The sequence below is a fragment of the Oncorhynchus mykiss genome, chromosome 3 (genome assembly GCF_057628025.1).
Source record: "Oncorhynchus mykiss isolate SJ-2025 chromosome 3, ASM5762802v1, whole genome shotgun sequence".
NCBI classification, from domain to species: domain Eukaryota; kingdom Metazoa; phylum Chordata; class Actinopteri; order Salmoniformes; family Salmonidae; genus Oncorhynchus; species Oncorhynchus mykiss.
Genome location: NC_143024.1, coordinates 12,307,835 through 12,322,500, shown reverse-complemented (window position 1 = coordinate 12,322,500; position 14,666 = coordinate 12,307,835). Strand labels below are relative to the sequence as shown.

Genomic DNA, 14,666 nt, shown 5'->3' with positions numbered 1-14,666 from the left:
TTAGTTTCCCATGAAAAACAGAAGCAGCGACTCTGTTCAGGCGTCCTTCTATGTTTAATATCTCTTTTGTAATTGAGTCCTGCATGGGAAAGGGGGATACATTCAGCTTTTGTCTTAACCGCCCTACACGTGTACATGACTTTACTTCTTAATAAACAGGGCTGTAGTCCAGTAGTCTTGTCTCTCCTTCTGTAGTCCTTCTTTAATAAACAAGGCTGTAGTCCAGTAGTCTTGTCTCTCCATCTGTAGTCCTTCTTTAATAAACAAGGCTGTAGTCCAGTAGTCTTGTCTCTCCATCTGTAGTCCTTCTTAATACACAGGGCTGTAGTCCTTCTTAATAAACAGGGCTGTAGTCCAGTAGTCTTGTCTCTCCTTCTGTAGTCCTTCTTTAATAAACAAGGCTGTAGTCCAGTAGTCTTGTCTCTCCATCTGTAGTCCTTCTTAATAAACAGGGCTGTAGTCCTTCTTAATAAACAGGGCTGTAGTCCAGTAGTCTTGTCTCTCCATCTGTAGTCCTTCTTAATAAACAGGGCTGTAGTCCTTCTTAATAAACAGGGCTGTAGTCCAGTAGTCTTGTCTCTCCATCTGTAGTCCTTCTTTAATAAACAGGGCTGTAGTCCAGTGGTCTTGTCTCTCCATCTGTAGTCCTTCTTAATAAACAGGGCTGTAGTCCTTCTTAATACACAGGGCTGTAGTCCTTCTTAATAAACAGGGCTGTAGTCCTTCTTAATACACAGGGCTGTAGTCCAGTAGTCTTGTCTCTCCATCTGTAGTCCTTCTTAATACACAGGGCTGTAGTCTAGTGGTCTTGTCTCTCCATCTCTAGTCCTTCTTAATAAACAGGGCTGTAGTCCAGTAGTCTTGTCTCTCCATCTGTAGTCCTTCTTAATACACAGGGCTATCAGAAAGCTACTTATTGTGCTATACATGTCTATTTCTCTTGCTCTCTATCTGTCTCTCTCTCTCACACACACACACACACACACACACACACACACACACACACACACACACACACACACACACACACACACACACACACACACACACACACACACACACACACACACACATTCTCCCCTCTAGGTCTCCATAGATTAGTTCTGATTTGTTTTGAAATGTGCTTTGAAATATTCCCTTTATTCTCCTGGAAACTGGAAACTAGTCCAGCTGGATTGCTTTGAGCACCAGGCTCCTATCATTCTCCTGGAAACTGGAAACTAGTCCAGCTGGATTGCTTTGAGCACCAGGCTCCTATCATTGTCAGCAGCACAGATGAGAGAGCACTAAGCCAGGAGAGGTGTCTCCATTATATAACTGTATGGCCAGTCCATTATCCATGAGACAGAAATGGACTGGCCATAGGGCAGATGGGCTCTACTGTCACGTTCTGACCTTTATTTTCCTTTGTTTTGTCTTTATTTAGTATGGTCAGGGCGTGAGTTGGGGTGGGCAGTCTATGTTTTGTGTTTCTATGTTTGGTTTCTGTTTCGGCCTAGTATGGTCCTCAATCAGAGGCAGGTGTCATTAGTTTTCTCTGATTGAGAATCATACCTAGGTAGCCTGGGTTTCACTGTTGGTTTGTGGGTGTTTGTTTCCGTGTGTGTGTTTGTCACCACACGGTACTGTTTCGGTTTGGTTATTTCACGTATTCATTTATGGTTTTTGTATTTCATAGTGTTCAGTGCTTTTCTTATTAAAATCGTCATGAACACTTACCACGCCGCATCTTGGTCTGATCCTTACTCTGCTGTTACATCTACCATCTTCCTTTATTCCATGCGGGCCTGTCTAAATGGGATGTTTTGGCAGAATGATCATTATTTGGCTAATCATGAGGGCATCTTGGAAAAACGTGTGTGGTATGGGGGCCTCGTTGGGAATAAATGGGCCGGTGTGTTAGAAATTCCCTTTCTGGTTCCAGTCCGCCCCTCTTCATTGTCTTTGAGATCTGGTACAGAGCAGAGGAGACGTGAAGTGGTGTGATGATGTCTCAGGGGGGTCGGTGGCTGTTGCAACATGTTGCAACATTGTAAACGCTCATCATTAGTCTGTGTACAATGGCTGTTGATTCATTCATTTAAATGTCAAACAATCACATGTTCTGCAAATTTACTTTCATATATTAATTCCCATACAGCATCATTATGTCTTCCCATACAGAATAGTTATGTCTTCCCATACAGCATAGTTATGTCTTCCCATACAGCATAGTTATGTCTTCCCATACAGCATCATTATGTCTTCCCATACAGCATAGTTATGTCTTCCCATACAGAATAGTTATGTCTTCCCATACAGCATAGTTATGTCTTCCCATACAGCATAGTTATGTCTTCCCATACAGCATAATTATGTCTTCCCATACAGCATAGTTATGTCTTCCCATACAGCATAGTTGTGTGTCTTCCCATACAGCATAGTTATATGACTTCCCATACAGCATAATTATGTCTTCCCATACAGCATAGTTATGTCTTCCCATACAGCATAGTTATGTCTTCCCATACAGCATAGTTATGTCTTCCCATACAGCATAATTATGTCTTCCCATACAGCATAGTTATGTCTTCCCATACAGCATAATTATGTCTTCCCATACAGCATAATTATGTCTTCCCATACAGCATAATTATGTTTTCCCATACAGCATAATTATGTCTTCCCATACAGCATAATTATGTCTTCCCATACAGCATAGTTGTATGTCTTCCCATACAGCATAATTATGTCTTCCCATACAGCATAATTATGTCTTCCCATACAGCATAATTATGTCTTCCCATACAGCATAATTATGTCTTCCTATACAGCATAGTTATGTCTTCCCATACAGCATAATTATGTCTTCCCATACAGCATAATTATGTCTTCCCATACAGCATAATTATGTCTTCCCATACAGCATAGTTGTATGTCTTCCCATACAGCATAATTATGTCTTCCCATACAGCATAATTATGTCTTCCCATACAGCATAATTATGTCTTCCCATACAGCATATATGTCTTCCCATTCAGCATAATGTCAACCCATGTTGACACTGAGACTATGTTGTCTAGGCTATGCCTAATGAGGCCTGAACGACAGACAGACAGACAGACAGACAGACAGACAGATATCTACTGTATAACACAACACTGGTATGTTTTCAGCCCTGCGGGCAACGTTTTCCGTGGGCCCCAGTGTGTAGTGAGCTAATCAAACCACCTCTATAATATCCTGGGTGTTAACACCAAGCAGAGCCAACAGAGCCTGGAGAAATCTCTGCATCTATTCCACATGTATAATGCAGCAGCAGGAAATGGAATCCAGGGAGCAGAGCAGCTCTTCAGTTGAGGCTGAACAGGCTGATTGGTCACTGGACTTAGTCTATGCCCCAAATGGGACCCTATTCCCTTTTATAGTGCACTACTTTTGACCAGAGTTCTTAGATAGTAGTGCACTATATTGGGAATATGGTGCCATTTGTCAGAGTGTCGCAAGGCAAGTGAACCCTATTCCCTATATACTGTAGTGCATTACTTTTGACCAGAGCCCTATGGGAGCCTATTGACCCAAAAGAAGTGCACTAAATAGAAAATAGGGTGCTATTTGGGATGAGAGCTTAGTTCTGGGTCAGCTGCATGAAGTGATACATCTCTGTGTTTTGCTGAGACTTTGGACAAGGTCTCACGAGAATCCCAATTAAGGAGCTAATGCCGAATATATTTCCTTAAAACAGTTGGTAAACCAGGCATGTCTAGGCTTCTTGGCAAACACTCAATGTTTACGTCCAAAATGGCACCTTATTTCCTTTGTAGTGTACTACTTTGACCTGGGCCCGTCGTGCATTATGTAGGCTATAGGGTGCCATTTTGGACGTCCCCAAGTCACGTCAGAAACTGTATTGATTATGAGGGATGCGGGGGATGGAACGGTTGCCTAGATTCTAGAATAAGGGCAGGGCATTGTAGCCTAGAGGTGTGTTGTTTTTCATGGCGGGTCGATGTTTTTATTGATAGACGCAGTGTGAATTGAAACATGGAGCGGGAGAGCGCCTGTTTTTAACAAGGTTGACAAGGTTCAAATCAATAAAACACCCTTAGCATTGACCAGTTTATTAAATTAGTAAACAAAGAAAGTCCTACTTCTATTCTTGATACTGTGAGAAATTGATCCACAAACTAGGCCAATTGCTCCTGGACAAAAGCCGTTCTTGTGTTTTCTGGAACAACCCGATCCTCGCATAGACTCAGCACCATGGACAGCTAAAGGAGAGGATATATTCAACGCCGCGAAATCCAGCCTTTGATCCCGATTCCATTGTGATTTCACAGGAGAAGGTGACCTGCTCTGACGTAATCAACAACGCATGATTGTACTGCCTCAAACCTGTACGGACCGCAAAGAACATCTCAGCGACAGCGAGGCCTTCGCTTCATACAACTCTGACAGTTCTTTCCGATCTAAACCGTTACCATGGCGTTGCCGTTGGGAACATAAGGTCGGTAAACCTCTTCGCGCTGAAGCACATTACCCCGTTGACCCAATTTATTCTGGGTCAGTCTTTGATGTCTTGTAGAGAAAAACAACACATAGACCTGCATGTGAAACGAACATTAAATTAGAAAGTACAGTCGTCGTCAGTCGTACAGTCAGTCGCGTGCAAATGTTTAAGAACATAAATAGAGCGAATTCAATGCGTAGTATTCTAGCGGTGTATCTATCCTGTCACTCTAATGTTATGTGCGCATGCAGGTGAGTGCCGGCCTATATACATACAAGCATGGATAATGAAGGCTATACACTGTGACCTGAGGTCTGGATTAGTTCACAGGTGTGTGTGTGTGTGTGTGTGTGTGTGTGTGTGTGTGTGTGTGTGTGTGTGCGTGGAGGAACATGAGTAGCCATGCAGTAACCAGAGCCCACCTCTGTCATTAAACCCATCTGTTGTCATCAGACACTGCCTCATGCTAACCTGTTTCGGTTTCAGGCTTTGTGAGGCTGGTCATTCTTCTCTCTGCTGCTACACTGAGCTGTGACGCTGTGATATCATCACTGGGGAGACTCCATGACACTTCACTGAGCTGTGACGCTGTGATATTATCACTGGGGAGACTCCATGACACTTCACTGAGCTGTGATGCTGTGATATTATCACTGGGGAGACTCCATGACACTTCACTGAACTGTGACGCTGTGATATTATCACTGGGGAGACTCCATGACACTTCACTGAGCTGTGACGCTGTGATATTATCACTGGGGAGACTCCATGACACGTCACTGAGCTGTGACGCTGTGATATTATCACTGGGGAGACACCATGACACTTCACTGAGCTGTGATGCTGGGATATTATCACTGGGGAGACTCCATGACACTTCACTGAGCTGTGACGCTGGGATATTATCACTAGGGAGACTCCATGACACTTCACTGAGCTGTGACGCTTGGATATTAGTAGTATCTTCCTGTATGGTACAGGTCCTGCTGAGAGCACAGACACAGAGACCAAGTCTGTGTGCTGCTCAGCCTAGACAGTGGATAGGGTGTCACTAACCCAGATCCTGTTGCGGACGCTAGCCTACTGCTGTTGACAACGCCATCGTCACTATGACCAGCCTAGGGATCCAGCAACGTCCCACTGACCACAGACAGATAGGGAGGAGTCCTTTACTCCTGTCTCACAAACAGAGGTCTTCCTCCTCCCTGCCCCTCCTGAAACGCCTGCACCAGGCTGGGGGGCCGTATGCTGTCGCTGAGCCCCAGACAGACCCGCCGTCGCTGGGTGACCACTTCTCCCTCCTCCAGCGACTGAAAGAGGAGACTTACATGTACAAACAGAACAAGGATCTGAAACAGGTACAGAGCAGGAAGCCATGGTGTAAGCAGCAGCCTCACTCTCCACCTCTGGCCAGGTAAGAGAACAGTCTTATCCTCCTGCATGACTCCATTTTGTTTGCCAGTGCCCTACAGTATATTTGGTTATTGTACTGTCTGTGTTGTACATCATGTCTTGGTGCACTATGTACTGTCTGTGTTGTACATCATGTCTTGGTGCACTATGTACTGTCTGTGTTGTACATCATGTCTTGGTGCACTATGTACTGTCTGTGTTGTACATCATGTCTTGGTGCACTATGTACTGTCTGTGTTGTACATCATGTCTTGGTGCACTATGTACTGTCTGTGTTGTACATCATGTCTTGGTGCACTATGTACTGTCTGTGTTGTACATCATGTCTTGGTGCACTATGTACTGTCTGTGTTGTACATCATGTCTTGGTGCACTATGTACTGTCTGTGTTGTACATCATGTCTTGGTGCACTATGTACTGTCTGTGTTGTACATCATGTCTTGGTGCACTATGTACTGCCTGTGTTGTACATCATGTCTTGGTGCACTATGTACTGTCTGTGTTGTACATCATGTCTTGGTGCACTATGTACTGTCTGTGTTGTACATCATGTCTTGGTGCACTATGGGAACTACATGTAGCTTAGCTGATGGAAAGAAATCCTTTAGTCTGTCATAGACCTGATGGTCAGAGATGTTATGAATGATGTCACATGGGAATGTTAGCGGGTCACATCTGAACAGGAGTGTCGTTGGGAACCCTAGTCTACATCCCAAATGCCATTCTATTCCATTTACAGTGCACTACTTTTGACCTGTCCAAATAGGGAATAGGGTCCCATTAGGGACGCCCTTGACCTTGACTTGTTCCTCAGCAACTGGTTTAAATGTCCTCTTGCAGTCCTCTTCCCAGAGGCCCTAGCAGCAGAGTCCCACCACTTCCCGGAGTTCCCAGTAGCAGCAGCAGGGTTTTACCGTCGGGTCGTACCCAGCGTAGACTGAGCCAGCACTCCAGCCACAAGATGGCGTCCTCCTCCCAGAAGAGTAAACACACCCCTGCCATCATCAAGGGCCATCGCCACTTAAGCTACGGAGGATCCGTCCCACCTGAGTAAGATTAGCATTAGGACCATGACTTTTTAATGGCGGAAACTTGTCTTCTGATTTACTTGAACTACTTCTGAGTATCAAGCATTCAGTAGCATTCAGAAAATTCTCTCTCAAAATAATATAAACATTTTTAAAAAACTATTCCAAGTGTGAGCCAAAGTCCTTGATTTCGAGTAATTGTGAGATTGTGGATTGATTGAAAATGTACTAACCATTTTTCTCCTTTGAAATGTCAACATTCACCTACCAAGGGTATGTTGTATTTGTTGGAATGCGTTCCAAATGGCACCCTATTCCCTACACTGTGCACTCCTTTTGACCAGTAGTGCACTCTATAGGGAATAGGGTGCCATTTGAGAGGCAACTGAGGGTTCTTCTCCTTTAATGTCTTCACAGGAACATCACCATTCAACAGTTTTATGACCTTACACCTACCAAGAAAAGTAACGTCCGCCTCAACGACCAGCTGTAGGTTGACTTATACATATTATAATGTGTGTCCCAAATGGCACCCTATTCCCGATATGGTGCACTATTGTTGACCAGGGCCCATATGGTTGTGGTCAAAAGTAGTGCACTATAAAAGGAAGAGGGTGCCATTTGGGATGAACTGCTATAGTTCATGGCTGAAATCATTTTTACACCAATATAATGTTCATTTTGATTATCCTCTTATTTTACAAACATTTATTTTCAGTATACCAAAACCAACGGACATCAACATCGCGTAAGTACTCATTCTGTGATCTAGATCAGTTTCTCGTTCTCAATTGTTACAGTACTACTGGAATATCCTTCAACTGCAGGGCTCTCCAACCCTGTTCCTGGAGAGCTACCATCCTGTAGGTTTTATCTCCAACCCTGTTCCTGGAGAGCTACCATCCTGTAGGTTTTATCTCCAACCCTGTTCCTGGAGAGCTACCATCCTGTAGGTTTTATCTCCAACCCTGTTCCTGGAGAGCTACCATCCTGTAGGTTTTTATCTCCAACCCTGTTCCTGGAGAGTTACCCTCCTGTAGGTGGTGAAGTGTCAACCCTAATCTAGCACACCTGATTCTAATAATTAGCTGGTTGATACGCTGAATCAGGTCAGTTACAACTGGGGTTGGAGCAGAAAACCTATAGGAGGGTAACTCTCCAGGAACAGGGTTGGAGTTAAAACCTACAGGAGGGTAGTTCTCCAGGAACAGGGTTGGAGTTATAACCTACGGGAGGTTAACTCTCCAGGAACAGGGTTGGAGACCCCAGTTCTACAGAAACTACTTATATACAGTTGGTCTCTGCTTCCTTTATTGTTATGCCCTCCTCCTCAACAGTAAGATCATTATAAAATGTATAGGATTCATATCCATCTAACTGCTTACTGTATATGAAATGTTGTCTCTGTCCTTTATTGCTCTGCCCTCCCAACAGAGAGTGGAGAAAGGAGGACACAGTTTATAGTGCTGATATCATTTACACTGACTGCTTCAATACAGTTGTAATGCCTGTCCTACTGTCACTGCTATGCCCTCCCTCCCTACAGAGAGATAATGATACAGTTGTAATGCCTGTCCTTCCTTCACTGCTATGCCCTCCCTCCCTACAGAGAGATAATGATACAGTTGTAATGCCTGTCCTTCCTTCACTGCTATGCCCTCCCTCCCTACAGAGAGATAATGATACAGTTGTAATGGCTGTCCTTCCTTCACTGCTATGCCCTCCTTCCCTACAGAGAGATAATGATACAGTTGTAATGGCTGTCCTTCCTTCACTGCTATGCCCTCCCTCCCTACAGAGAGATAATGATACAGTTGTAATGCCTGTCCTTCCTTCACTGCTTTGCCCTTCCTCCCTACAGAGAGATAATGATACAGTTGTAATGCCTGTCCTTCCTTCACTGCTATGCCCTCCCTCCCTATAGAGAGATAATGATACAGTTGTAATGGCTGTCCTTCCTTCACTGCTATGCCCTCCCTCCCTACAGAGAGATAATGATACAGTTGTAATGCCTGTCCTTCCTTCACTGCTATGCCCTCCCTCCCTATAGAGAGATAATGATACAGTTGTAATGGCTGTCCTTCCTTCACTGCTATGCCCTCCCTCCCTACAGAGAGATAATGATACAGTTGTAATGCCTGTCCTTCCTTCACTGCTATGCCCTCCCTCCCTACAGAGAGATAATGATACAGTTGTAATGCCTGTCCTTCCTTCACTGCTATGCCCTCCCTCCCTACAGAGAGATAATGATAAAGGTTCCAATTCCAAAAGAACATCCGTATCAGGCCCACATCTCCCGCTTCGCCCTGTTCCCAACGTTCCGTTCACCAGACGACCCCGACACAGGCGTGAGAGCTGCGTCCCTACGACCCCTGAACCCCCTCGTCCCGTCCTCTGCTCCAGAGGTCACCGTGCTGAGAAAGACAAAAGGTGGTGTGCGTGCGTGTGTGTGTGTATGCAAACTGCATGTGTGTCTGTGCGTGTCTGTATGTGTGTGTGTGTGTGTCTGCGTGCTTGCCCGTATAAGGTCGCACACACAAGCACAAGCCTCATTCCCAGATGAAGTGTCTTGTCTTCAATCCCAGGAGGTCCTTATCGTCATGAGGTACTGGAGGCACCAATGACAACCAGGAAGAAAACCATCTCATGGCCAGGACAACATGGCTTTCTGGATGTGAGTAGCTACAGTACAGTCATTTAGCTAAGTCAGGTTTCCCTCTCACTGTACACAGAAACATGTGTGTCCCAAAATAGCACACTATTCCCCATAGAGTGCACTGCATAGGGTATCGAGTGCTATTTGGGAGGCAGAATATGATCCTTAATGTTATATTTCATCTCATCTGACCAGTGAAGCCCAATAAATGAATGTTCTCAATGAAGTGAATGACTAGGGATTTGTTCTAAATGGTACCCTATTCCTTAATAGTACCCTATTCCAGGGCCCTGCTCAGAAGTAGTGCACTTTTAAGGGAATAGGGTGCCATTCGGGAAACAACCTAATGAAGAAGGTCACATGCACACTACATCTGTTCCCGACACCTGTGTCACCTTTCTCTTTGTCTGTCTCTCAGCACCCCAAGCCAGTTAAGGGCAAGGCCCAGACCCAGGTATTCTACCCTAAGTCCCAGAAGACAGTGTTTCCCAACCCCACATTGCGTGACTGGGACGTCACGCTGTCTGAACGAACAGCCAACATGCTCCGCAACGTGGAGAAGTCCCACTGGGTCACCTCCTACCAGCTTCACTACACAGGTATAGAGAGCAGAGCCCCGAACACACAGGCTGTATCCCAACAGGCTTCCTATTCCCTATGTAGTCCATACGGCTCTGGTCAAAAGATGTGTACTCTATAGGGGACAGGGTGCCATTTGAGAGGCTACGAGAGACATGGAAGAATACCCAGACTAGTTGGACCAGGGAACTGGCGGCCCGCGGATCAATTTAACAATTATTGTTGTACATGTTTTTAGGAACTCAGTCTGGGTCTCAACTTCCTGTTAAGAGTTAGAATAGTAGAATACACAAGGTGCAAGTTTTGATATTTGGTTGTGGATCAGCAGTTTTTCTACAGTTACTCAATTAGCCCCATGTCCGCTACCATTTTTTAGATTGGTTAGTTAGTCTAGCCAGCTATCTAAACTTGTAGTAATCATGGTGGAATCACTGACCGGGGGGCCGCATTGATTTGGTTAGTCACTCTCACTCAGATATCATATTAAATATGGCAAGCATGTCATATGTTTTTACTCCAGGCACTGGGTCTACTAATCCCTGGAGGTTGGATGACTACCATGAGAACACCGTTGACATGATCACTGGGAAGACAACTCCCTACACAACACAGCTGGTACGTACAGTAACACAGGAATCACCTGAATATACAGTGCAGTTGTAATATTCCTACATTTAACTGCTTCGCTAGAATAACACATTATTAGCCTCCAAACCTTCTTTAACTTCCCCAACTACCATAGAAATAGTTTTCGACTGCTTAAACAAGCACACAGTTCCTCTTCAGTATCACTTTATTCTGATGACTGAACGAGACAAACCTCCTAACAAACCTGTGCTCGTCTCTCTCAGAGGGAGCGATCCCACCCCGTCCTGCTGCCCCCTAAACCACGAGACGGGCGCAAGGCCAGAATACGCCAGGGCCGTCATAAGGTGGAGAGCACCTACCACCCTCCTGTCACTGCCCCAGCAGCAGAGTCCCACAGCACAGACCAGACTTCCACACAGAATCACCCTGCTGGGCCTCTGGGAACTATGTCTGGTCACCAAAGTCATCAGGAGATAAAGGGGAACCCTTCTACTCAGGACGGCCAACCCAACAACAGCCACGGCCACTCAGAGCTCAGTCTAGCCAGGCCTGGGGCTGGAGATGTGTCTGGGCCTGGGGCTGGAGATGTGTCTGGGCCTGGGGCTGGAGATGTGTCTGTGCCGGAGCCTGCTCAGGTGTCTGGCTATGTGTTCCCTGGTCACCACCTTCAAGATCAAGGCTCCAGGTGTGAGAGGTGTGGGGAGGAGAGGTGTGAGTGCCAGGTCAAGGAGGTCAGAGAAGGGCTCCATCACCCAGGGCCAGGGGCATCAGACCCCCAGCAGAGTAGCCAGGCTCCCAGAGCCTCCCTGGAGAAGGTCACAGACACAGAGAGCTCTCTGGCCTTGTACAGCTGCCAGCTGCCCCATTCTCCACTGAATGAGACTACAGAGGTCACCAAAGAGAATAACACCCAGAGAGAGGTATGGTACGAGGACGTTCCTAGCAGCAAGAAGCAGAGCTACACAGCATCAGGGGGTAACCTGTTCAGCCTGAGCCAGCCAGCTCCAGCATTGGCTACTAACAACACAGGGGCGGCATATGAATCTGAGACAGAGCTGTCTGCTGCTGATCTGGTCTCTCCCAACATCCGTAACTGGCGTTCTGGCGGGAATTTAGTTCTGGGTTCTGAGATGACTGTCAATCAGACCCTTGAAGAACAGGATCGGGAGTGGCAGAACAGAGAGATCCCCGTCACACGCAGTATCTCCAACCCCTGTATCCAACCCCGTCCACATGCCCTGCCTTCCACCCACCCAGGGGAGAGGGGCCGGTGCCAGCTGGCCCTGTTGGAGCTCCAGGACTCCTTCAGTAAGTCGGAGGTCCACCGTCTCTTCCACAGCTCCCTCCAGGGGGGCGCGGTCAACCTGCAGGACAATGTACACACCGGGAGAAAGCACCGCTTCTACGGATTCAACTCCTTCTATTTCCACAACTGAGCACTGTATTGTAGACCTACCACTATGCCCACAGTCTGTAAGGAGTGGAAGACATCAGAGGGCTTAGTGAGTTGAATGGGTCTACGGTCTACAACATTATCTCTTCATGATGGGAAATCCAACCATATACTGTCGTTTACTCAAAGCTACTGACATGTCTATCTTATGATGTCTATCTTATCATGTCTATCTTATGATGTCTGTCTTATCATGTCTGTCTTATCATGTCTATCTTATCATGTCTGTCTTATCATGTCTGTCTTATCATGTCTGTCTTATCATGTCTGTCTTATCATGTCTGTCTTATCATGTCTATCTTATCATGTCTATCTTATCATGTCTATCTTATCATGTCTATCTTATCATGTCTGTCTTATCATGTCTGTCTTATCATGTCTGTCTTATCATGTCTGTCTTATCATGTCTATCTTATCATGTCTATCTTTCCATGTGCAGATGGTTCTAATAAAATCATCCAGAAGTAGTGTACATGCTTTGAGTGTATATATGCGGCACTATACATGACACAATGACAGATGGAATGACTGATGAACACATGAAAGGAACACATTTATGGTCTGTTACAAAAGCATAAAGAAGTCTACAGATGACTAATAATACAAGTGGACCAAGGAGTCCACCTCAGACTATATACTGATGTGCATGTAGCCAGATACAGAATCTAGATACAGAGCCAGATACAGAATCCAGATACAGAGCCAGATACAGAATCCAGATACAGAATTCAGATACAGAGCCAGATATAGAATCCAGATACAGAATCCAGATACAGAGCCAGATACAGAATCCAGATACAGAATCCAGATACAGAATCCAGATAGAATCCACATACAGAGCCAGATACAGAATCCAGATACAGAATCCAGATACAGAATCCAGATACAGAATCCAGATACAGAGCCAGATACAGAGACAGATACAGAATCCAGATACAGAGCCAGATACAGAATCCAGATACAGAATCCAGATACAGAATCCAGATACAGAGCCAGATACAGAGCCAGATACAGAATCCAGATACAGAGCCAGATACAGAATCCAGATACAGAGCCAGATACTGAATCCAGATACAGTGCCAGATACAGAGCCAGATACAGAATCCAGATACAGAATCCAGATACAGAATCCAGATACAGAATCCAGATACAGAATCCAGATACAGAGCCAGATACAGAGCCAGATACAGAATCCAGATACAGAGCCAGATACTGAATCCAGATACAGTGCCAGATACAGAGCCAGATACAGAATCCAGATACAGAATCCAGATACAGAATCCAGATACAGAATCCAGATACAGAATCCAGATACAGAATCCAGATACAGAGCCAGATACAGAATCCAGATACAGAGCCAGATACAGAATCCAGATACAGAATCCAGATACAGAATCCAGATACAGAGCCAGATACAGAATCCAGATACAGAATCCAGATACAGAATCCAGATACAGAGCCAGATACAGAATCCATATTTTCACACCGCAAGTTCTGCATTGACCTTCTTTCGAGCAGCAGCATCTGAGAGAGAAAAATACCTTTTCACCTCCAACACCATGTGTTGCCAGTCAGATTGGCTTTACAGCTTGACACAAAAGACTGTTCTGTGTTCCATGCCAGTGAGTCATGCCGGAGTGGAATGTCCTTGGGCGTTCTACAGCAGTCTGTCCTTCCATCTTAGTCAGGTACATACTCTCTAAGAAATGACGCTCAGAGTACAGCAGGGATCTGGAGAGAGCTACTGATCACTGATCATGTACTGATGTTGTTCAGACGTATAAAACGAGTTATTAGAATTGAATTAGAATTGTTTAAGACTGCATGTGAAATAACTTAAAAGCTCTTGATAATGTTTTATCTAGCTAGATGTGTAGTGCCAATTCACTGTGTAAATCAGTTTCATTCACATAGAAAATATAGACATTGTTTTCAGTAGGTTTATGACCATAATTTCTTCCTCTGACAGCTTCTCTGGTACATCAGTGGCTATTATGCCGGTTGTCCAGTAGATGGCAGTATAGGCCAGGATTTCCCAACTGTCTCTGGTCTTTAGAACTGTGGGTAGTTCCCGGAAGCCTCTCAAAGGATGCTCAGCTGACCTCAGACAAGTGACCTTTGACTCCACTACCCTGTTGCATAATTCTCTCATGTGGCCATAACTCAACAGCATGGCACCATGTAAAATATGTGTTTTGATTGTAAAAACAAAAAGTTAAGCAAAAGAAACCAGGTAGGCTATGCTACAGTTGAACACCATCAGCTCTAAAACGCTTACTATAGGCCTAACTCAGAACAACACTGTAGGCCTAACTCAGAACAACACTATAGGCCTAACTCAGAACAACACTGTAGGCCTAACTCAGAAGAACACTATAGGCCTAACTCAGAATAACACTATAGGCCTAACTCAGAACAACACTGTAGGCCTAACTAAGAACAACACTGTAGGCCTAACT

At 45.1% G+C, this 14,666-nt stretch overlaps 1 protein-coding gene across 1 annotated transcript; it reads left to right on the top strand.

Moving 5' to 3' along the window:
• Positions 1–5,302: 5,302 nt before the first annotated feature.
• Positions 5,303–12,675, top strand: spmip4 (sperm microtubule inner protein 4). The gene is made up of 9 exons (XM_036936690.2): positions 5,303–5,903; positions 6,744–6,953; positions 7,349–7,420; positions 7,650–7,679; positions 9,171–9,361; positions 9,517–9,605; positions 10,006–10,186; positions 10,687–10,781; positions 11,018–12,675. Exons 1-9 carry the CDS (start codon positions 5,599–5,601, stop codon positions 12,188–12,190), a joined length of 2,346 nt encoding a protein of 781 aa, XP_036792585.2. The 5' UTR covers positions 5,303–5,598; the 3' UTR covers positions 12,191–12,675.
• Positions 12,676–14,666: the final 1,991 nt, after the last annotated feature.